The 25,949-nt window shown below is 47.7% G+C and overlaps 1 protein-coding gene across 1 annotated transcript in view; it reads left to right on the top strand.

Moving 5' to 3' along the window:
- The first annotated feature begins 468 nt into the window (after positions 1–468).
- Positions 469–25,949, top strand: part of LOC132827717 (proton channel OTOP2-like) — a 92,742-nt gene continuing 67,261 nt past the window's right edge. Inside the window, exons 1-4 of the mRNA XM_060844401.1 lie at positions 469–829; positions 2,119–2,255; positions 3,922–3,980; positions 13,658–13,785. Coding sequence (XP_060700384.1) covers positions 469–829; positions 2,119–2,255; positions 3,922–3,980; positions 13,658–13,785 — 685 coding nt within the window. The remainder of the gene's footprint in view (positions 830–2,118; positions 2,256–3,921; positions 3,981–13,657; positions 13,786–25,949) is intronic.

Here is a 25,949-nt window from a genome sequence, read left to right on the forward strand (position 1 = left end):
ATCGCATAGTCAATGTTTATGACAATTATTGTTTTGCTGTGATTTGCAGAGGTTCTGTCTATAAATATGTCACACTGCCCTGTGTAAATACTCTGCTAATTTTGAGTCAGCGGGAACACTGATACAGACTAAAGAGCCACTCACTTCTTCAGGGTAAGTCAATCGGTTCAACAACACCAGGGTTCGAAGTAGTGGTGATGGCTGAGACCCCTCTGTAACAGAGTGACTGGCAGTCTGGTGGGAATGGGCTGGGGGATATGTTAGAATGGACTGAGGGATGAGAATAGATTGGGGGCTATCATTGAGGTAGGAAGGTCCAGTGTACATTACGCTGAGCAGGTGTTGAAGGTGACCGTCCTGCTGTGAGGTAGGTGCTGGCCTGTTAGAAAGCAGTTGGTGCCTGTTCCAGTGGCTGAGAGTTCTTTCTGTCTGTTAATATTTCAGAATCTCCTCAGCCTCGCTGCGGAAATGATCGACGGCGGTGTGCTGACCAATGAGGCAGTGACCTCACATCTGGAAGTGGAATACGGACGTGGGAAGGGCGCTAACTCTCCCGAGTCAGTGCGAAGGGAGGCCCTGGAGGAGCCCAGACCAGGCTCCAGGCTGCTGTCTGGCCCAGTGGCTGTCAATGCCCTCTGTCTGGGCACAGCTCTGATCTGTGCAGGGGCTTTCAGTGAGGTGCCAGTGGGGCACACTGAGGTCCTGCTATCACTCACTGTCGTGATGGGCCTAGTGGTTGGCTGGATGCTGTTCTACGTTTTGTGTACTGCTCGGCAGAAGGGAGTTATTGTTTCTGAGGACCCCCATGCTGGGCCAGTATGGCTGAGAGGTATGAAAGAACAACTTCTTTAATAAAATCTTCACTCTCTGACAATTACTGAGAAGTTCCACACATTTGTAGTTCCATTGATAAGGGGTTAATAGACTTAAGAGTTGATCTCTCTCTACACCTTCTCTGTAGCTGTAATACTGTAACCTGCATTCTGTTCTATTGCCCAGATGTACCTGTGTAAGCTATGATTTATCTGGATAGCACACAAAACCATACTTTTCACTGTATCTCAGTATATGCAACAATAATAAACCAAATCAATTTAAAGCAAGCCAAATATCTATAGAGTTACATAAAATACCGAGAAAAATAGTCTCCACACGTTCGCCTACCCTTGAGCTCCCCTCTCCACCTGCACCTTTCAGGTCCATTGCCCAGTTTGTAATTCTGGTCCTGCTCCCTCCCACCCCCACACTGAGAGGGGCTGGGGTAGAGGCAGGGGGATGGTCTCCGATGGTGACTGATCATGGGGCCTGACTGATGGATCCAAGGACTGTACCCCTTCCCCAGGCCAAAAAACATGGCCTCTCTCACTGCCTTCCCTCGGGAGCCTCCTGTGCCATATCACCTGGAAGAATTCTCCACCCCGAGTTGGAAAGTCAATCTACGAAGCAAAGTTGGAGCGAGAGGCCAAATACCCCATTCACCCTCACAGCCAACAACATCCCAGGGATCAGGCCCAGTCAAGCCCAGATGTAAGAGCTCTTCAATCCTTCTCCCTACCTGGCCTCCCCAACCCCAGCAGTGCTCCAGGTGGAAGCCTGTTGCCTGGAGGAATGAACAATGTCGGCCTAGCCCATTACTAAAACTAGGTTCCATTGACAAGGCATGAAGTCTCATCTACCTGAAACATTAGAATCCCTTCAGAGTGGAAACAGGCCCTTCGGCCCAACAAGCCCACACTGACCCTCTGAAGAGTAACCCACCCAGACCAATTTCCCTCTGACTAATGCAGCTAACACTAATGCAGAGCCAATTCACCTAACCTGCACAGCTTTGGACTGTGAGAGGAAACCAGAGCACCCGGAGGAAACCCGCGCAGACACGGGGAGAGTGTGCAAACTCCACACAGACTCCTGAGGCTGGGATCGAGCCCAGGTCCCTAGCACTGTGAGGCAGCAAAGCTAACCACTGAGCCACCCCAGCCAAGTTTCTCTCTTCCTGCAGACTCTGCCTGACTCGCTGATTGTTTCTCGCAGGCTGGGTTTACTTTGAGATTGTTGGCACCAGCAATGTTTGACATTGGTCTCTGTCCCTGAGCCTCCGGTCTGTGTTCTGGTTTACAGGAGGCTTGCTGCTGTTTGGAGCTTGCAGTTTGCTGCTTGATGTCTTCAAGATTGTCCACGTTGCTGGGTTTAAAGGCTGCGAGCATCCCGTCAAATTTCTGTTCCCCATCACTCAGCTCCTGTTCACTTTCATGCAGGTGAGTGATTTGCTGATCTGAAGTAAAACAGATCCTGGAACAGCAGAGACTGGAAATCTGAAACAAAAACGGAGATAGCTGGAGAAACTTGGCAGAGAGAGAGAGAGAAAGCAGAGTTCTCCTGATAGGTCACTGGACCTGTTTCTCTCTCTGCAGACGCTGCCAGACGTGCTGAGTTTCTCCAGCTAATTCTGTTTGAGCTGTGACTGATGGACTGATCCATGCCCCCAGCAGGGAACTGTATCAGACCTGTGACAGAGATCACTACCCTAGTGCTGACGCTCCCCTGCAGATGGATGGTGGTAAGGGGGTGGGAGGTGGGTAATTCCTGTGAAATCCTTCCCTGTTGCTCTGCATCGGCGTTTTGTGCGCTATGGAAAGGGCCAACACTGATTGGTCTTGATCTGTGAGTTTGCAGGTTCAAGTGCCCCTCCAGGATTTCAGCTCCATCACCTCAGCCTGACACTTGCCTGCAGCGCGTGGGAGTTTTGCGCAGTTGGCTGAGATGTTAAAGTCTGTCTGTCTCAGGGGGATGTAAAACAAGTTTTGAAGATTGGGATAGTTTGTCATTGTCTAGTGTGGTCTGATGAACTTGTGAGACCGAATGGAAGATGGACATATTCATGAAGGGTTTGTTGGGTTTGAGCCAGCTGTATAAAAATGGGGTGCTTGGAATCAGTAGGCCTGGCCAGAGTGGTTGTTAACAGGTCCAGGGGGTTGGAGTTCCTGACTCTCAGCCCTGTTCCACAGATATACTGCCCCAGTGTCCTTGGAGTGTCCATCAATACTCTCAATGCCTTTAGAGAGATGTGGACACTAGGATGAAGCAGAGTGTTTTATTTCCCCAGCTAACTGCATTGTGATTTTACCCCTTCCCTCTCTCCTTTTCTCTCCCTCACTGCCTGGCAGCACAGTGGCCCAGTAGTTAGCACTGATGCAGGAATCCGGGCTCAATTCCAGACTCAGACGACTGACTGTGTGGAGTTTGCACGTTCTCCCCGTGTCTGCATGGGTTTCCTCCGGGTGCTCCAATTTCCTCCCACAGTCCAAAGATGTGGAGGTGAGGTGGATCAACCACACTAAATTGCCCATAGTGTTCAGGGATGTGGTTAGCCATGAGATGAGTGGGCTGTGAGGCTCTTCAAAGAATTGGAGTGGAGTTGATGGGCAGAATGGCCTGTGTCCGGACTGTAAGGATTCTATGATTCTGATGGTCTGCAATGCCCTTAATGGGCTTTGCATATAAATTAACCAACTGGAAAACATGAGTGATTTACTGCTGGTGGTTAATAGATAAAAGGGTACCATAGTGATTTACTGATGGAATAAAGCATACAGCCTGGATACCAGCGATGGTAATCAGTACAGTGAGGTTTATGGCCTGTGGTTTAGCTGAAATAAAGCTCTTACATCAAAGTGTGGAGATGATTGTAAATGTAAATTATTTTGGATTATAATGTAGCTATATGCAATGTCCTGATCGTCATAACCAAAATAAATTCTCTGGCTGTTATCACATTGCTCTTTGCTGTACAGAAACTTACATTTTCTTACATTACAGCAGTGGCTACACTTTAAAAAAAGCACTTAATTGCTCAATAGAAAATCTTGAGGTCATGAAAGGTGTGAAATCAATGCAAGTTTTTCTTTTTGTTCCCTAATCCAGTCTTACTTCCTATGGGCCCATTCCAAAGACTGCATTCAACTCCATCAGGATGTCACAAGGTGAGTTTTGCTTCCTTTAAGTTCAGCTGCTCCCCCAGTTTCTGAAGGAAAAAATGTCAGCCTGTAGGGGGTGACCAATGATGGGTCTTTGGGAGAGAGTGCAGCCATCTTTGCCAGGCCATTGGCTGATGACCAGGGAGATCTCAAATGCTCCACCCTTTATCTCTGGAACCTCCGACCTTCCTGCACATGGAGGTTGAGCAAACCGCTGGGGGGGGAGGGGGGGGGGGCGGATCCAAAATGAGGAGCCACAATCCCCATTTAGAGGAGGGAAGTAGAAATTATTACTGAATAATAGAAATCTGGAAATCGGGAGACTTATGAATGATGGGATTCGGAACTTTCAAGACTGGAATCTTGGGTTTCCATTGGGTATCCAGGGATATGGGGAAAGGCAGATAAGAGGATCACCTAACTGAAGAAAGGAACAGGTTTGAGGGGCTGAATGTCCATTTCCATTTTCTGAGGGAGATAAAATAAGCTGGTTGAGAGGTAAAGTTTTACATTGATGATGTTTAGTGAGTAGTGGAAGTGGATTATGAATGAATAGTTCCAAGTTTGTAATTGGTGTTGCTGACTTGGAGAACTGTGTCTTTCTGTCTCTCCCAAGACAGTTGTATAATGAGTCAGGTAGGTGCAGGGTCAAGAGCACAGTACAGGACATTACCAAATTAAGGAGGATGGGAAAGGTGTTTTAAATGAGGTGTTTATCAGGATGAATTGGGCCTTTAGGGAGAGTTAAGAATGGTTCAGGAGAAAGTTGAGGATTGACATTAAAAAGAGCAAATTAAACTTTGCAGGGGATGAATTGGCCATGTAAATGACATAGGGATTCCATAGGAGGTCAGTGGTCAGAGGTCAGAGGTCAATGAGAACCAAAATCAAAATACATGCAGATACTGGAAATCTGAAATGGAAACAGCAAAATGCTGGAAAAGCTCAGCAGGTTTGGCAATGTGAATAGAAAGTGAAACAGAGATTACCTTTCGGGTCTTTCCTCAGATCCACTGAAGTTGGACAATGGGCACTTGTGCAGACTGTTTCTCAAGGAGACAGTGGTGCTGTGGGTTAGACTTGGGGAGGCTGCATTTCTCTTTAAAGATCAAAGCAATAGAAACAAAGACACAAAAAGCATAGAAACATAGAGGAGAGGGGAGCTGGGGTAGGCCCGTCCACCCCCTCATGCCTGCTCCGCCATTCAATATGGTCATGGCTGATCATCGAGCTCAATATCCTAATCCCACCCTCCCTCTTAACGCTTGGACGCTTTAGCCACACGAGGTATATCTATCTCTGTATTGAAAACACATCATGTTCCTGGAATAGTGAATTCCACAGCCTCAGCACTCTCTGGGTGAAGAAATTTCTCCTCATTACTGTCCTAAAAGATTTATCCTAAAGCAATGACCCCTGGCTCTGGTGTCCCCCACCACTGGGGGCATCCTTCCTGCATTAACCATGTCTAGTCCTCTTAGAGTTTTACAGACTTCTCTGAGAACTCCCCCCCCCTCCCCCACCATCAATCCCCCAAATTTCAGTGAATATAATCCCAACCAACACAGTCTGTCCTCACACAGCAGTCCAGCCATCCCAGGAATCCATTAGTTAAACCTTTGCTGCCCTCCCTCTACAGCAGGGACATCCTTCCTCCGATAAGGAGACCTACACTGCTCGCAGTATTCCACGCCTGGAAGCTAGCTTGCTGAAAGGCTCGGGTTATCGTGCATTAAAAAAGAGCAAAATGGACAGAACAACAGCACTTCATGGATGACATTACCCAGCATGTTAATGAAACATCTGCACAGTAACCCAACAGCCCGGAGAGCTAACCAACTGCCTCAAGATTTTCCCTTTGTAAATCCAGGCTGACTGTGTCTGGTTCTACCACTGTTTTCTAAGTGCATCGCTATAAAATCCTTGAAAATGGACTCCAGCATCTTCCCCAGTACCGACAGCAGACTCGCTGATCTATAATTCCCTGTTTTCTCTCTACCCTCTTTCTTAAACAGTGAGGTTACATTCGCTGCCCTTCAATCTGCAGGAACTGTCCCAGAGTCTGAAGAACCTCAGAAGTTGTCCACTTATCAGGCACTGTGGATTATCAGCCTTCAATCCCATCCAACACCATTTCTCTACTAAACAGATTTGGTTATTCCTCCTTCTCACTAAACCCTACTTTCCCCATCATTTCTGCTATGTTATTTGAGATCTCCATCATGAAGGCAGGGGAGTAAACCACAAATTTACTTTGGCGGCCATTTCTTTGTTCTTCATTGTAAAGTTCCCTGATTCTGACTGTAATGGATCTACATTAGTTTTCACCAATCTTTTTCCTTTATGTACCTTGTTGAAACTTTTACAGTTGTCTCTAACATTCCTTGCAAACTGGAAGTTTTTGTTGCAAACGTTTCGTCCCCTGGCTAGGAGACATCATCAGTGCTGTGGAGCCTCCTGCGAAGCGCTTCTTTGATGTTTCTTCCGGCATTTATAGTGGTCTGTCCTTGCCGCTTCCGGGTGTCAGTTTCAGCTGTCCGCTGTAGTGGTTGGTATATTGGGTCCAGGTCGATGTGTCTGTTGATGGAATTTGTGGAATGCCATGCCTCTAGGAATTCCCTGGCTGTTCTCTGTCTGGCTTGCCCTATGATAGGAGTGTTTTCCCAGTCGAATTCATGTTGCTTGTTGTCTGAGTGTGTGGCTACTAGGGATAGCTGGTCGTGTCGTTTCGTGGCTAGTTGGTGTTCATGTATGCGGATTGTTAGCTGTCTTCCTGTTTGTCCTATATAGTGTTTTGTGCAGTCCTTGCATGGTATTTTATAAACTACATTAGTTTTGCTCATGTTGGGTATTGGCTTCTTTGTTCTAGTGAGTTGTTGTCTGAGCGTGGCTGTTGGTTTGTGTGCCGTTATGAGTCCTAGGGGTCGCAGTAGTCTGGCTGTCAGTTCTGAAACGCTCCTGATGTATGGTAGTGTGGCTAGTCCTTTTGGTTGTGGCATGCCCTCGTTCCGTGGTCTATCTCTTAGGCATCTGTTGATAAAGTTGCGCGGGTATCCGTTTTTGGCGAATACCTTGTATAGGTGTTCCTCTTCCTCTTTTCGCAGTTCTGGTGTACTGCAGTGTGTTGTAGCTCTTTTGAATAGTGTCCTGATGCAGCTTCGTTTGTGTGTGTTGGGGTGGTTACTTTCATAGTTTAGGACTTGGTCTGTGTGTGTTGTTTTCCTGTGTACCCTTGTGGTGAATTCTCCGTTCGGTGTTCTCTGTACTATCACGTCTAGGAATGGGAGTTGGCTATCCTTTTCTACTTCTCTCGTGAATCCGATGCCTGTGAGTGTGGCGTTGATGATCCGGTGTGTTTTTTCTATTTCCGTGTTTTTGATGATTACGAAATTGTCATCGACATATCTGACCCAGGGTTTGGGTTGAATTTGTGGTAGGGCTGTTTGTTCTAACCTTTGCATAACTGCCTCTGCTATGAGTCCCGAGATTGGTGATCCCATGGGTGTTCCGTTGATTTGTTCGTATATCTGATTGTTGAATGTAAAGTGTGTAGTGAGGCATAGGTCCAGTAGTTTAAGTATGCCGTCTTTGTTGATAGGTTCCGCCTCCTGTTTTCTGTTCTGTATGTCCAGTAGGTTGGCTATTGTTTCTCTGGCTAGGGTTTTGTCAATCGAAGTGAACAGTGCCGTCACGTCGAATGAGATCATGGTTTCTTCTTTGTCTATGTGTGTATTCCTGATGGCGTCCAAGAATTCCTGTGTTGATTGTATGGAGTGTTTGGATCCGCTGACCAGGTGTTTCAGTTTCTGTTGTAGTTCTTTGGCCAGTTTGTATGCTGGTGTCCCTGGTAGTGATACTATGGGTCTGAGTGGGATGTCTGGTTTGTGTACTTTGGGTAGTCCATAGAATCTGGGGGTGTTGTTGCTTTCCGGTTTCATTCTTCGTAGGTCCGCTTTGGTTATCTGTCCGTTTTTTTGTAGATTCCTTAGAGTGTTATTTATTCTATTGGTGAGTTGTGGTGTGGGGTCCGAATCCTTCATTTGGTAGGTGTTGGTGTCTGCTAGTAGGTGTTGTGCTTTTTTTGATGTAGTCTGATTTATCTAGGATGACAGTCATTCTGCCTTTATCTGCTGGTAGTACGAAATGTTTGCAACAAAAACTTCCAGCTCGGCGAACAGAACCACTACAACAAGCACCCGAGCTACAAATCTTCGCACAAACTTTGAACACTTACGGGCGAGAGACACTGAGACAAGCCAGGAAATGGGAATCCTGCGCTAACCGCCTAAGCGCAACATATGAACAACTCCGGTTTCTACACGAATGCCGAAAGAATCAAATCCTTCCACAATGTGTCAGGTACAGACCACCAGTCAATAATCCACAAGCCAGGGAAACAGCCAAGCAGAACGCACTCAGGATGATCCAGGTAATGATCACAGACGCTCACAACCGACTGCACAAATACAAACAAGAAATTGCGTGCCAAAAGTCGTTAATTTCAAAGACCGCTAATCATGAATGGACCTGGACCATAGAACAGGCTGTCACTATAGGACAGAACAGGACAACACATCGCAAAAAAAAGAAAAACTGGCCAAACTAACACACAAAAAAGAGGACACTACAACACACACATGGGTTAAAAACCTCTCCCACAGACAGCTCACAGACACGGAAAGAACTATACTGACCAAGGGACTCAACTACAACCACAGGGACACCAAGACAGCAGACTTCCTAGCAGCACTAGAATGCACACTCAGGAACAATGGACTGACTGAAGAGACACAACAAACAGTGAGACAAACGGTCGTACCTATGATGATAAGAAAAAGACAAACACATAACCTCAACACCAAGGAGAGGGAAGCACTGAAAGCACTAAGAAATGATAAGAACATAATCATACTACCAGCAGATAAAGGCAGAATGACTGTCATCCTAGATAAATCAGACTACATCAAAAAAGCACAACACCTACTAGCAGACACCAACACCTACCAAATGAAGGATTCGGACCCCACACCACAACTCACCAATAGAATAAATAACACTCTAAGGAATCTACAAAAAAAGCGGACCTACGAAGAATGAAACCGGAAAGCAACAACACCCCCAGATTCTATGGACTACCCAAAGTACACAAACCAGACATCCCACTCAGACCCATAGTATCACTACCAGGGACACCAGCATACAAACTGGCCAAAGAACTACAACAGAAACTGAAACACCTGGTCAGCGGATCCAAACACTCCATACAATCAACACAGGAATTCTTGGACGCCATCAGGAATACACACATAGACAAAGAAGAAACCATGATCTCATTCGACGTGACGGCACTGTTCACTTCGATTGACAAAACCCTAGCCAGAGAAACAATAGCCAACCTACTGGACATACAGAACAGAAAACAGGAGGCGGAACCTATCAACAAAGACGGCATACTTAAACTACTGGACCTATGCCTCACTACACACTTTACATTCAACAATCAGATATACGAACAAATCAACGGAACACCCATGGGATCACCAATCTCGGGACTCATAGCAGAGGCAGTTATGCAAAGGTTAGAACAAACAGCCCTACCACAAATTCAACCCAAACCCTGGGTCAGATATGTCGATGACAATTTCGTAATCATCAAAAACACGGAAATAGAAAAAACACACCGGATCATCAACGCCACACTCACAGGCATCGGATTCACGAGAGAAGTAGAAAAGGATAGCCAACTCCCATTCCTAGACGTGATAGTACAGAGAACACCGAACGGAGAATTCACCACAAGGGTACACAGGAAAACAACACACACAGACCAAGTCCTAAACTATGAAAGTAACCACCCCAACACACACAAACGAAGCTGCATCAGGACACTATTCAAAAGAGCTACAACACACTGCAGTACACCAGAACTGCGAAAAGAGGAAGAGGAACACCTATACAAGGTATTCGCCAAAAACGGATACCCGCGCAACTTTATCAACAGATGCCTAAGAGATAGACCACGGAACGAGGACATGCCACAACCAAAAGGACTAGCCACACTACCATACATCAGGAGCGTTTCAGAACTGACAGCCAGACTACTGCGACCCCTAGGACTCATAACGGCACACAAACCAACAGCCACGCTCAGACAACTTACTAGAACAAAGGAGCCAATACCCAACATGAGCAAAACTAATGTAGTTTATAAAATACCATGCAAGGACTGCACAAAACACTATATAGGACAAACAGGAAGACAGCTAACAATCCGCATACATGAACACCAACTAGCCACGAAACGACACGACCAGCTATCCCTAGTAGCCACACACTCAGACAACAAGCAACATGAATTCGACTGGGAAAACACTCCTATCATAGGGCAAGCCAGACAGAGAACAGCCAGGGAATTTCTAGAGGCATGGCATTCATCCACAAATTCCATCAACAGACACATCGACCTGGACCCAATATACCAACCACTACAGCGGACAGCTGAAACTGACACCCGGAAGACAGACCACTATAAATGCCGGAAGAAACATCAAAGAAGCGCTTCGCAGGAGGCTCCACAGCACTGATGATGTCTCCTAGCCAGGGGACGAAACGTTTGCAACAAAAACTTCCAGCTCGGCGAACAGAACCACTACAACAAGCACCCGAGCTACAAATCTTCGCACAAACTTCGATTCCTTGCAAACTTTCTTTCATATTCTATTTTCCCTCCTTAGTCAATCCCATGGTCCTCCTTTGCCGACTTCTAAGCTGTTCCCAAGCTTCAGTTCTATTGTTTTCCTTTTAGCTCCTTTCATAAGTCGTGGTTTGGCCAATGTTCTCTTTGCACTTTCACACCTGACAGGAATAAACAATATTTTAATTGATCCATTCTCTCTTTGACTATTTGCCATTGCCCACCTGTTGTCATTCCTTTCACTAACATCCCAAACCATAGCCAACTCACACCTCATACCATCGTTGTTACCCATATTAAGGTACAGGGCCCAGGTCTCAGAATCAACTACTCCCTCTCCATCCTGATAAAGAATCCTGTCATATTATGGTCGCTCATCCCCGATAGATGTCTGTCAGCAACATTACCGAGTTTATTCCTTTCTCTCTGCATCACATCCAGTCTAAGATGACCTGTTCTCTAGTTGGTTCCTCAACATAATGGTGCAGAAAACCATCCCATACACACTCTAGGAGTTCCTACTCTATGGTATTGTGACTGAGTTAATTTGCCCAATCTATATGCAGATTAAAGTCACTCATACTTATGGATATTCCATTACTACATACGTCTCTGATTTCCTGATTAATGCCATTCCCAACATCCTCACAGTTTTGGAGACCATGTACCACCCTCACTAATGTTTTTTGTCCCTTGGTATTTCTCACTTCTACTCACACTGATTGGACATTGTCTGTGCTGATGTATAAACACAATATTGTGTTTATATTTTCTTTAACCAGTAATGCAACACCACCACCTCTTCCTTTTAGTCTGTCTTTCCCAAATACTGAATACCCCGAGATGTTCAGTTCCCATCTCTGGTCATCCTGCAGCCATGTCTTGGTAATTCCCAACTATTCCATACCTGTTTATATCTATTTCTGTGATTAATTCAGCCACAAAGCCTGCAAGAATGATTATTTAAGGTTCCTCTCCCGTTCCAGCTATTTATTTTACTGTGGCCTTGTTTGGTTCTGGCCTTTGAGACCTCTGTGTGTTGCTTCACTTATTCCCCTTCGTGTCTTCTGCTCTTGCCCCCATCTGCTGATTTCTTGTATAGGTTCCCATTCCCTGCCAAGTTAGTTTAAATCCTCCCCAGTCAGGCTAGCAAATACCAGGACAGCAGTCCCGGTCCTGCCCAGTGGTAACATGTCCAGTTTGACCTGGTCTCACCTGCCCACAAAAACCAATCCTAATAGGCCAGGAATCTGAACCCCCTCCCCCACCCAGTACCGCATCATTCTCATTGACCACTTGAACAGTAAGCTGATGAGTGGATCATCCGAACGAGGACTGAATGCGTGCACTAAGGGTACAAGTGGAAGGCCAGGCAGTAGTAAGGTTTCTTGGATGAGGTCACCGACATAGAGAAGGATCAGAGCAGGTGAGTGATGAGACTCTGGGAGAAACCAGGTCATTGGAGGATAAACCATCAAATACAACAGAGGACAGCCAAGGAGAGAAACTCATTGACCACATGATGGAAACCATGCAGCTTTGGGCTGTACAATGTCAGGTTGAGGTGGATTTCAAGACAAAGACTCAATGAATCATCCATGTGTTGAAAGTTGATGGTGTGTAATTAAAATAGGAGCTCAACATCAGGCTTTTTAGACAGACACAAGAGACATTTAGACAGACACAAGAACAGGGAGTGAATAAAGGGATGCAGAGTACGTGCAGGGATTAGTTTAGAATGATGTCATGATCAGCACAGACATGGTGACCGAAGGGTCTGTGCTGTGTCAGCTGCGAAGGGTCACTCCACAAGGTGATATTGAGTCCAGAATGAAGTTACCTCAGATCAGAACAGTCACTGGTTGAAGAACTGACAATGAACCCTCAGCGTGGTTCAGGAGCAAGTGAAATAAAGCTGCTGGAGGCCAGGGAAGAATTCTCTCACCTTGTTGTTTCTGACTGGGAGTCCTCTCTGGGACAAAGGCTAAGACCTCACTTGCTCCGTTCAGTCGGTTTGGATTGGGAGAAAGCCTGAGCTGGCCAGCCCATGGAGTCGTTTAATCGTGACCATGATATGGTCAGGAATCAGCAGCAAGGCTTTAGTTGGGTAGGTCCTGCCCACATTGATCAGAAACACCGTACATAGACATGACATTAGGCAGACAGTTCAGTCTCCACATCTCCCAGTTTCATATTAAGCAATGGTCACTCACTCACTCACTTGTTCACTCACAACTCCCTCACTCACTTTCACTAACACTCACTCACTCTCACACACCCACTCTCACACACTCACTAACTCTTACTCAATTGCTCACTCACTCATTCACTCTCACTCGCTATCACTCAATCGCTCACTCACTCACTCACACACTCTCACTCTCACTCACTTTCACTCACTCACTGTCACTCACTCACCCACCCAGGAGCAGGAGATAATCACTATCTGTCCTTGGGTTTGTTAATAGGAGGTATGTTACACCGTGGCCACAGGACACCCTGGATTCTGCAATCAGATGTTGAATCCCCCCCTTGTGTTCAGTCTGTTCCACAGCTGTGAATCATCCATCCCACAATCTGCAATCTCCTACAGACCCCAGTCCTTCCAGCAGCCCACACCCACCAGCACCCCTGCTACCTGCTCTTTTCTCTTTCCAGAAAAAGGGCTCATGCCTGAAACGTTGATTCTCCTGCTCCTTGGATGCTGCCTGACCTGCTGCACTTTTCCAGCAACACATTTTCAGGATAAAGCCACCTCTAGAACTTATATCCTTCATTAAACTGTCTATTAACTAACCTTTTCTCACTGAGTCCAATCGCCCCAACGTTGCTGAAATCTTCCTTCATGTTCTTGCTGTAGCCCAGTGAGATATTCCTCTCCAATGCAGATACAATTATAAATCCATATCTTCGCTTCACCTTCATGTCCCAGTGTGCAGTGCATTCTCTGCCCAGGTTATGATGATCCTCACGAGTGCGTTGTTTGCAGGTTTGGGTTGGCTCTGTCCTTGGTGTGTAACTTGTTGCTGTGGATGGAAGCTGTGACAGAAGAGTCTCTACATCAGACCGGGCCAGCGGGTGAGAAACATCATGAGAACAGGAGTCACACTCAAACAGGTAACTGTCCCATCCACCCCCATAGCAATGAAGGTTCATCGCTCCTCAGTGTCTACAGGACATGGGCAGCACTGTTCCCATCAAATACTCCCAGGACAGGGACAGCACGGGCTTAGATACAGAGTAAACATTCCTCTACCCTGTCCCCAGTCAAACACTCCCAGGACTTTGACAGCATGGGGGGAGACACAAAAGAGTCTCGAGAAGGCATTCCTAAGGGTGGGTACTGAGTTGGATTAGTTCCCAGGTGTATCCATCTGTTGACTGAATGCATTCACATAATGAAGCTGGCAGATGTCGGACTGGGACTGAGGTCAGTAGAATACTCATTGGCAGAGATCATTGACAATAAGCATTAGTAGTGAATCCACCCAGTACTGTACCCCAGTGTTACACAGAGCGAAACCTGTCCCCCAAGAGTACTGTACCCCAGTGTTATGCAGGAGCAGACCTGTCCCCACCAATACTGTACCCCAGTGTTATACAGGGAAAGATCTGTCCCCACCGGTATTCTACCCTAGTGTTAAACAGTGACAGACCAGTCCCCACCAGTACTGTACCCCAGGGATATACGCTGACGGACCTGTCCCACCAGTACTGTATCCCAGTGTTATACAGGGACAGACCTGTCCCCAACATTACTGTACCCAAGTGTTACACAGAGACAGACCTGCCCCCACCAGTACTGTACCCCAGGGTTATAGTGACATACCGGTCCCCACCAGTACTCTACCCCAGTGTTACACAGTGACAGACCTGTCCCCACCAGTACTGTACCACAGTGTTATATAGTGACAGACCTGTCTCCAACAGTACTGTACCCCAGTGTTATACACTGACAAATCTGTCCCTATCGGTACTGTACCCCAGTGTTACACAGTGAAGATCTGTCCCCACCAGTACTCTTCCCCAGAGTTATACTGTGACGGACCAGTCCCCATCAGAACTGTACCCCAGTGTTATACAGTAACAGACCTGTCCCCACCAGTACTGTACTCCAGGGTTATACACTGACGGACCTGACCCTATCAGTACTGTACCCCTGTGTTATAAAGTGACAGAGCTGCCCCCACCAGTACTGTACCCCAATGTTATACAGTGACAGACCTGTCACCACCAGTACTGTACCCCACTGTTGTACAGCGATAGAGCTGCCCCCACCAGTACTGTACCACAGTGTTATACAGTGACTGACATGTCCCCTTTAGTGCTGTATGCCAATGTTATACAGGGGCTGACCTGTCCCAACCAGTACTGTACCCCTGTGTTATACAGGGACAGACCTGTCCCCACCAATACTATACCCCAAAATTATACAGTGACAGACCTGTCCCCATCACTACTGTACCCAATGTTATACAGCGACAGAGCTGTCCACATCAGTACTGTACCCCAGTGTTATACACTGACAGACCTATACCTACCAGTAATGTACCCTAGTGTTTACAGTGACATACCGGTCCCCACCAGTACTCTACCCCAGTGTTACACAGTGACAGACCTGTCCCCACCAGTACTGTACCACAGTGTTATATAGTGACAGACCTGTCTCCAACAGTACTGTACCCCAGTGTTATACACTGACAAATCTGTCCCTATCGGTACTGTACCCCAGTGTTACACAGTGAAGATCTGTCCCCACCAGTACTCTTCCCCAGAGTTATACTGTGACGGACCAGTCCCCATCAGAACTGTACCCCAGTGTTATACAGTAACAGACCTGTCCCCACCAGTACTGTACTCCAGGGTTATACACTGACGGACCTGACCCTATCAGTACTGTACCCCTGTGTTATAAAGTGACAGAGCTGCCCCCACCAGTACTGTACCCCAATGTTATACAGTGACAGACCTGTCACCACCAGTACTGTACCCCACTGTTGTACAGCGATAGAGCTGCCCCCACCAGTACTGTACCACAGTGTTATACAGTGACTGACATGTCCCCTTTAGTGCTGTATGCCAATGTTATACAGGGGCTGACCTGTCCCAACCAGTACTGTACCCCTGTGTTATACAGGGACAGACCTGTCCCCACCAGTATTATACACCAGTGTTATACAGTGACAGACCTGTCCCCATTAGTGCTGAATGCCAATGTTATGCCAGGCTTGACCTGTCCCAAACAGTTCTCTACCACAGTGTTACACAGTGACAGATCTGTCTTCATTAATGCTGTATGCCAATGTTATACAGGGACTGACCTGACCCCACCAGTACTGTACCCCAGTGTTATACACTGACAAATCTGTCCCTATCGGTACTGTACCCCAGTGTTACACAGTGAAGATCTGTCCCCACCAGTACTCTTCCCCAGAGTTATACTGTGACGGACCAGTCCCCATCAGAACTGTACCCCAGTGTTATACAGTAACAGACCTGTCCCCACCAGTACTGTACTCCAGGGTTATACACTGACGGACCTGACCCTATCAGTACTGTACCCCTGTGTTATAAAGTGACAGAGCTGCCCCCACCAGTACTGTACCCCAATGTTATACAGTGACAGACCTGTCACCACCAGTACTGTACCCCACTGTTGTACAGCGATAGAGCTGCCCCCACCAGTACTGTACCACAGTGTTATACAGTGACTGACATGTCCCCTTTAGTGCTGTATGCCAATGTTATACAGGGGCTGACCTGTCCCAACCAGTACTGTACCCCTGTGTTATACAGGGACAGACCTGTCCCCACCAGTATTATACACCAGTGTTATACAGTGACAGACCTGTCCCCATTAGTGCTGAATGCCAATGTTATGCCAGGCTTGACCTGTCCCAAACAGTTCTCTACCACAGTGTTACACAGTGACAGATCTGTCTTCATTAATGCTGTATGCCAATGTTATACAGGGACTGACCTGACCCCACCAGTACTGTACCCCAGTGTTATACAGTGACTGACCTGTCCCCACCAATACTATACCCCAAAATTATACAGCGACAGAGCTGTCCACATCAGTACTGTACCCCAGTGTTATACACTGACAGACCTATACCTACCAGTAATGTACCCTAGTGTTTACAGTGACAGACCGAAACCCACCAGTACTTTACCCCAGTGTTACACAATGACAGACCTGTCCCCATCAGTACTGTACCCCAGTGTTACACAATGACAGTCCTGTCCCCATCAGTACTGTACCCCAGTGTTATACAGTGACGGACCTGTCCCCACCAGTACTGTACCCCAGTGTTATACAGTGAATGACCTGTCCCCACCAGTACTGTACCCCAGTGTTATACAGTGACTGACCTGTCCCAACCGGTACTGTACACCAGTGTTATAAAGGGACTGATCTGTCACCACCAGTACTGTACCCCATTGTTATACAAAGATGGACCTGACCCCACCAGTACTCTACCCCAGTGTTCTACAGAAACAGAATGTCCCCACCGGTACTGTACCTCAGTGATATACAGTGGCAGACCTGTCCACACCAGTTCTCTACCCTAGCGTTAAACAGTGACAGACCTGCCCCCACCAGTACTGTACCCCAGTGTTACACAGAGACAGACCTGCCCCCAGCAGAACTGTACCCCAGTGTTATACAGTGACAGACCTGTCTCCAACAGTACTGTACCCCAGTGTTATACAGTAACAGACCTGTCCCCACCAGTACTGTACCCCAATGTTATACACTGCCAAATCTGTCCCTATTGGTACTGTACCCCAGTGTTACACAGTGAAGATCTGTCCTCACCAGTACTCTTCCCCAGAGTTCTCCTGTGACAGACCAGTCCCCATCAGTACTCTACCGCAGTGTTACACAGTGACAGTCCTGTCCCTACCAGTACTGTACTCCAGGGTTATACACTGACGGACGTGACCATATCAGTACTGTACCCCAATGTTATACAGTGAAAGACCTGTCACCACCAGTACTGTACCCCACTGTTGTACAGCGATACAGCTGCCCTCACCAGTACTGTACCACAGTGTTATACAGTGACTGACATGTCCCTATTAGTGCTGTATGCCAATGTTATACAGGGGCTGACCTGTCCCAACCAGTACTGTAACCCCAGTGTTATACAGGGACAGACCTGTCCCCACCAGTACTGTACCCCAGTGTTATACAGTGACTGACATGTCCCCATTAGTGCTGTATGCCAATGTTATACAGGGGCTGACCTGTCCCAACCAGTACTGTACCCCTGTGTTATACAGGGACAGACCTGTCCCCATTAGTGCTGAATGCCAATGTTATGCCGGGCTTGACCTGTCCCAAACAGTTCTCTACCACAGTGTTACACAGTGACAGATCTGTCTTCATTAATGCTGTATGCCAATGTTATACAGGGACTGACCTGCCCCCACCAGTACTGTACCCCAGTGTTATACAGTGACTGACTTGTCCCCACCAGTACTGTACCCCAGTGTTATACAGTGACTGACTTGTCCCCACCAAACCATACCCCAAAATTATACAGTGACAGACCTGTCCCCATCACTACTGTATCCCAGTGTTATACAGCGACAGAGCTGTCCACATCAGTACTATACCCCAGGGTTATACACTGACAGACCTATACCTACCAGTAATTAACAGTGACAGACCGAACCCCACCAGTACTTTACCCATGTTACACAATGACAGTCCTGTCCCCATCAGTACTGTACCCCATTGTTATACAGTGACAGACCTGTCCCCACCAGAACTGTATTCCCTGGGTTATGCAGTAAAGGACCTGTCCCCACAAGTACTATACCCCAGTGATATACAGTGGCAGACCTGTCCACACCAGTTCTCTACCCTAGCGTTAAACAGTGACAGACCTGCCCCCACCAGTACCTTACCCCAGTGTTACACAGAGACAGACCTGCCCCCAGTAGAACTGTACCCCAGTGTTATACAGTGACAGACCTGTCTGCACCAGTACTGTACCCCAGTGTTACACTGAGACAGACCTGCCCCCACCAGTGCTGTACACCAGTGTTATACAGTGACAGACCTGTCCCCACCAGTACTGTACCCCAGTGTTATACAGAGACCGAATTGCCCCTACCAATACTGTACCCCAGAGTTATACAGGGACAGACCTGACACACCTGGAACTGCACCCCAGTGTTATACAGTGACAGACCTGTCCCCTCCAGTACTGTACCCCAATCTTAACAGTGACGGACCTGTCCCCACCAGTAATGTATCCTAATGTTATACAGTGACTGACATTTCCCCATCAGTACTGTTCCCCAGGGTTATACAGTGACAGACCTGTCCCCTCCAGTACTGTACGCGTGTTGTGTAGAGACAGAGCGGTCCACACCAGTACTGTGTTCATATTATACAGTGACAGACCAGTCCCCTCCAGTGCTGTACTCGTGTTATACAGTGACAGACCTGTCGCCACCAGTACTGTACCCCAGTGTTATACAGTGACGGACCTGTCCCCACCAGTACTGTACCCCCCCCCCGTATTATACAGTGACGGACCTGTCCCCACCAGTACTGTATCCTAATGTTATACAGTGACGGACCTGCCCCCACCAGTACTCTACCCAAGTGTTATACAGTGACTGACCTGTCCCAACCGGTACTGTACACCAGTGTTATAAAGAGACAGATCTGTCACCACCAGTACTGTACCCCATTGTTATACAAAGATGGACCTGACGCCACCAGTACTCTACCCCAGTGTTCTACAGAAACAGACCTGTCCCCACTGGTACTGTACCCCAGTGTTATACACTGACGGACATGTCCCTATCAGTTCTCCACCCCAGTGTTATACAGTGACAGACCTGTCCCCACCAGTACTGTACCCCACTGTTATACAGTGACAAACCTGTCCCACCAATACTATACCCCAATGTCATAAAGAGACGGACCTGTCCCCATCAGTTCTGTACGTGTGTTGTATAGTGACACACTGGTCCCCACCAGTACTGTGTTCGTGTTATACAGTGATAGCAATGTCCCCACAAGTACTGTACCCCAGTGTTATACAGTGACTGACCTATCCCCATCAGTACTCTACCGCAGTGTTACACAGTGACAGTCCTGTCCACACCAGTACTTTACCCCAGTGTTATACAGTGACAGAGCTGTCCCCACCAGTACTGTACTCCAGGGTTATACAGTGACGGACCTGCCCTCACCAGCACTGTACCACAGTGTTATACAGTGACAGACCTGTCCCAACTAGTGCTCTACGCCAGTGTTACAAAGGGACAGACCTATCCTCACCAGTACTGTATGCCAGTGTTATACAGTGTCAGACCTGTCCCCACCAGTACCTCTTACCTAGTGTCATACAGTGACGGACCTGTCCCCATCAGTACTGTAGCCCAGTGTTATACAGTGACAGGTTGTCCCCATCAGTAATCTACCCCAGTGTTATACAGTGACAGGCCTGTCCCCACCAGTACTGTAACCCAATGTTATACAGATATAGACCTGTCCCCACCAGTACTGTACCCCAGTGTTATACAGTGACAGACCTGTCCCCATCAGTACTGTACCCCTGTATTATACAGTGACGGACCTGTCCCCACCAGTACTGTAACGCAGTGTTATACAGTGACAGACCTGTCCCAATCAGTACTGTAACCCAATGTTATACAGCTATAGACCTGTCCCCATCGCTACTGTACCCAGTATTATACAGAGACAGACCTGTCCCCACCAGTACTGTACCCCACTGTTATACCATGACAAACCTGTCCCATCAATACTATACCCCAATGTTATAAAGAGACGGACCTGTTCCCATCAATTCTGTACCCCAGGGTTGTACAGTGACAGACATGTCCCCAACAGTACTGTAACCCAGAGTTATACAGTGACAGACCTGTCCCCACCAGTACTGTACGCATGTTGTATAGTGACAGACTGGCCCCACCAGTACTGTGTTCGTGTTATACAGTGATAGCCATGTCCCCACAAGTACTGTACCCCAGCGTTATACAGTGACTGAACAGTCCCCACCTGCACTGTACCCCAGTGTCATAAAGTGACAGACCTGTCCCCCCCAGTACTATACTCCAGTGTTATACAGTGACTGACCTATCCCCATCAGTACTCTACCGCAGTGTTACACAGTGACAGTCCTGTCCCTACCAGTACTGTACCCCAGTGTTATACAGTGACAGAGCTGTCCCCACCAGTACTGTACCCCAGGGTTATACAGTGAAAGACCTGCCCTCACTAGCACTGTACCACAGTGTTATACAGTGACAGACCTATCCCAACCAGTGCTCTACCCCAGTGTTATAAAGGGACAGACCTATCCTCACCAGTACTGTGCGCCAGTGTAATACAGTGTCAGACCTGTCCTCACCAGTACCTCTTACCTAGTGTCATACAGTGACGGACCTGTCTCCATCAGTACTGTACCCTAGTGTTATACAGTGACGGGTTTGTCCCCACCAGTAATCTACCCCAGGGTTATGCAGTGATAGACCTGTCCCAACCAGTACTCTACCCCAGTGTTGTAGAGGGACAGACATCTCCCCAACAGTACTGCATCCTAGTGTTATACAGTTACGGATGTGTCCGTATTAGTACTCTACCCCAGTGTTATACAGTGAGAGACCTGTCCCCAACATTGCTGTACCCCAGTGTTATACAGTGACAGGCTTGTCTGCACCAGTATCTGTACCCTAGTGTTACACAGTGACGGACCTGTCCCCATCAGTACTGTACCCCAGTGTTATACAGTGACAGGCTTGTCCCCATCAGTAATCTACCCCAGTGTTATACAGTGGCAGGCCTGTCCCCACCAGTACTGTACCCCAGTGTTATACAGTGACGGACCTATCCCCACCAGTACTGTAACGCAGTGTTATACAGTGACAGACCTGTCCCCATCAGTACTGTAACCCAATGTTATACAGCTATAGACCTGTCCACATCGGTACTGTACCCCAGTGTTACACAGTGAGAGATGTGACCCCACCAGTACTGTAGCACCGTGTTATACAGTGACAGACCTGTCCCAACCAGTACTCTACCCCAGTGTTATAAAGGGATCAGACATCTCCCCACCAGAACTGGATCCCAGTGTGATACAGTTACGGACATGTCTCCACCAGGACTGTAACCAGGTGTAATACAGCTATAGACCTGTCCCCACCAGTACTGTATCCCAGTGTTATTCAGTGACTGACCTGTCCCCACCAGTACTGTACCCCAGTGTTATACAGTGACAGACCTGTCCCCACCAGGACTGTAATCAGGTGTAATACAGCTATAGACCTGTCCCCACCAGTACTGTATCCCAGTGTTATTCAGTGACTGACCTGTCCCCACCAGTACTGTACCCCTGTATTATACAATGATAGACCTGTCCCTCCCATTTCTGTACCCCAGTGTTACACAGCAAAGAACCTGTCCCTCCCAGTTGTGTACCCCAGTGTTACACAGCAAAGAACCTGTCCCCACCAGTACTGTATCCCAGTGTTATACAGTGACAGACCTGTCCCCACCAGTACTGTACCCCAGTGTTATACAGTCACTGACCTATCCCCACCAGTACTGTACCCCAGTGTTATACAGTGACAGGCCTGTCTGCACCAGTACCTGTACCCTAGTGTTATACAGTGACAGACCTGTCCCCATCAGTACTGTATCCCTGTATTATACAGTGACAGACCTGTCCCCACCAGTACTGTAACCCAGTGTTATACAGTGACGGACCTGTCCCCATCTGTTCTGTAACCCAGTGTTATACAGTGACAGACCTGTCCTCACCAGTACTGTACCCCAGTGATATACAGTGACAGAGCTGTCTCCACCAGTACTGTAGCCCAGTGTTAGACAGTGAGAGACATGACCCCACCAGTACTGTAGCACCGTGTTATACAGTGACAGACCTGTCCCAACCAGTACTCTACCCCAGTGTTATAGAGGGACAGACATCTCCCCAACAGTACTGCATCCTAGTGTTATACAGTTACGGATGTGTCCGTATTAGTACTCTACCCCAGTGTTATACAGTGAGAGACCTGTCCCCAACAGTGCTGTACCCCAGTGTTATACAGTGACAGGCTTGTCTGCACCAGTATCTGTACCCTAGTGTTATACAGTGACGGACGTGTCCCCATCAGTACTGTACCCAGAGTTATACAGTGACAGACCTGTCCCCACCAGTACTGTAACCCAATGTTATACAGATATAGACCTGTCCCCACCAGTACTGTACCCCAGTGTTATACAGTGACAGGCCTGTCCCCACCAGTACTGTAACCCAATGTTATACAGATATAGACCTGTCCCCACCAGTACTGTACCCCAGTGTTATACAGTGACAGGCTTGTCCCCATCAGTAATCTACCCCAGTGTTATACAGTGACAGGCCTGTCCCCACCAGTACTGTAACCCAATGTTATACAGATATAGACCTGTCCCCACCAGTACTGTACCCCAGTGTTATACAGTGACAGACCTGTCCCCATCAGTACTGTACCCCTGTATTATACAGTGACGGACCTGTCCCCACCAGTACTGTAACGCAGTGTTATACAGTGACAGACCTGTCCCAATCAGTACTGTAACCCAATGTTATACAGCTATAGACCTGTCCCCATCGCTACTGTACCCAGTATTATACAGAGACAGACCTGTCCCCACCAGTACTGTACCCCACTGTTATACCATGACAAACCTGTCCCATCAATACTATACCCCAATGTTATAAAGAGACGGACCTGTTCCCATCAATTCTGTACCCCAGGGTTGTACAGTGACAGACATGTCCCCAACAGTACTGTAACCCAGAGTTATACAGTGACAGACCTGTCCCCACCAGTACTGTACGCATGTTGTATAGTGACAGACTGGCCCCACCAGTACTGTGTTCGTGTTATACAGTGATAGCCATGTCCCCACAAGTACTGTACCCCAGCGTTATACAGTGACTGAACAGTCCCCACCTGCACTGTACCCCAGTGTCATAAAGTGACAGACCTGTCCCCCCCAGTACTATACTCCAGTGTTATACAGTGACTGACCTATCCCCATCAGTACTCTACCGCAGTGTTACACAGTGACAGTCCTGTCCCTACCAGTACTGTACCCCAGTGTTATACAGTGACAGAGCTGTCCCCACCAGTACTGTACCCCAGGGTTATACAGTGAAAGACCTGCCCTCACTAGCACTGTACCACAGTGTTATACAGTGACAGACCTATCCCAACTAGTGCTCTACCCCAGTGTTATAAAGGGACAGACCTATCCTCACCAGTACTGTGCGCCAGTGTAATACAGTGTCAGACCTGTCCTCACCAGTACCTCTTACCTAGTGTCATACAGTGACGGACCTGTCTCCATCAGTACTGTACCCTAGTGTTATACAGTGACGGGTTTGTCCCCACCAGTAATCTACCCCAGGGTTATGCAGTGATAGACCTGTCCCAACCAGTACTCTACCCCAGTGTTGTAGAGGGACAGACATCTCCCCAACAGTACTGCATCCTAGTGTTATACAGTTACGGATGTGTCCGTATTAGTACTCTACCCCAGTGTTATACAGTGAGAGACCTGTCCCCAACATTGCTGTACCCCAGTGTTATACAGTGACAGGCTTGTCTGCACCAGTATCTGTACCCTAGTGTTACACAGTGACGGACCTGTCCCCATCAGTACTGTACCCCAGTGTTATACAGTGACAGGCTTGTCCCCATCAGTAATCTACCCCAGTGTTATACAGTGGCAGGCCTGTCCCCACCAGTACTGTACCCCAGTGTTATACAGTGACGGACCTATCCCCACCAGTACTGTAACGCAGTGTTATACAGTGACAGACCTGTCCCCATCAGTACTGTAACCCAATGTTATACAGCTATAGACCTGTCCACATCGGTACTGTACCCCAGTGTTACACAGTGAGAGATGTGACCCCACCAGTACTGTAGCACCGTGTTATACAGTGACAGACCTGTCCCAACCAGTACTCTACCCCAGTGTTATAAAGGGATCAGACATCTCCCCACCAGAACTGGATCCCAGTGTGATACAGTTACGGACATGTCTCCACCAGGACTGTAACCAGGTGTAATACAGCTATAGACCTGTCCCCACCAGTACTGTATCCCAGTGTTATTCAGTGACTGACCTGTCCCCACCAGTACTGTACCCCAGTGTTATACAGTGACAGACCTGTCCCCACCAGGACTGTAATCAGGTGTAATACAGCTATAGACCTGTCCCCACCAGTACTGTATCCCAGTGTTATTCAGTGACTGACCTGTCCCCACCAGTACTGTACCCCTGTATTATACAATGATAGACCTGTCCCTCCCATTTCTGTACCCCAGTGTTACACAGCAAAGAACCTGTCCCTCCCAGTTGTGTACCCCAGTGTTACACAGCAAAGAACCTGTCCCCACCAGTACTGTATCCCAGTGTTATACAGTGACAGACCTGTCCCCACCAGTACTGTACCCCAGTGTTATACAGTCACTGACCTATCCCCACCAGTACTGTACCCCAGTGTTATACAGTGACAGGCCTGTCTGCACCAGTACCTGTACCCTAGTGTTATACAGTGACAGACCTGTCCCCATCAGTACTGTATCCCTGTATTATACAGTGACAGACCTGTCCCCACCAGTACTGTAACCCAGTGTTATACAGTGACGGACCTGTCCCCATCTGTTCTGTAACCCAGTGTTATACAGTGACAGACCTGTCCTCACCAGTACTGTACCCCAGTGATATACAGTGACAGAGCTGTCTCCACCAGTACTGTAGCCCAGTGTTAGACAGTGAGAGACATGACCCCACCAGTACTGTAGCACCGTGTTATACAGTGACAGACCTGTCCCAACCAGTACTCTACCCCAGTGTTATAGAGGGACAGACATCTCCCCAACAGTACTGCATCCTAGTGTTATACAGTTACGGATGTGTCCGTATTAGTACTCTACCCCAGTGTTATACAGTGAGAGACCTGTCCCCAACAGTGCTGTACCCCAGTGTTATACAGTGACAGGCTTGTCTGCACCAGTATCTGTACCCTAGTGTTATACAGTGACGGACGTGTCCCCATCAGTACTGTACCCAGAGTTATACAGTGACAGACCTGTCCCCACCAGTACTGTAACCCAATGTTATACAGATATAGACCTGTCCCCACCAGTACTGTACCCCAGTGTTATACAGTGACAGGCCTGTCCCCACCAGTACTGTAACCCAATGTTATACAGATATAGACCTG

The sequence above is a fragment of the Hemiscyllium ocellatum genome, chromosome 25 (genome assembly GCF_020745735.1).
Source record: "Hemiscyllium ocellatum isolate sHemOce1 chromosome 25, sHemOce1.pat.X.cur, whole genome shotgun sequence".
In the NCBI taxonomy this organism is placed as follows: Eukaryota; Metazoa; Chordata; class Chondrichthyes; order Orectolobiformes; family Hemiscylliidae; genus Hemiscyllium; species Hemiscyllium ocellatum.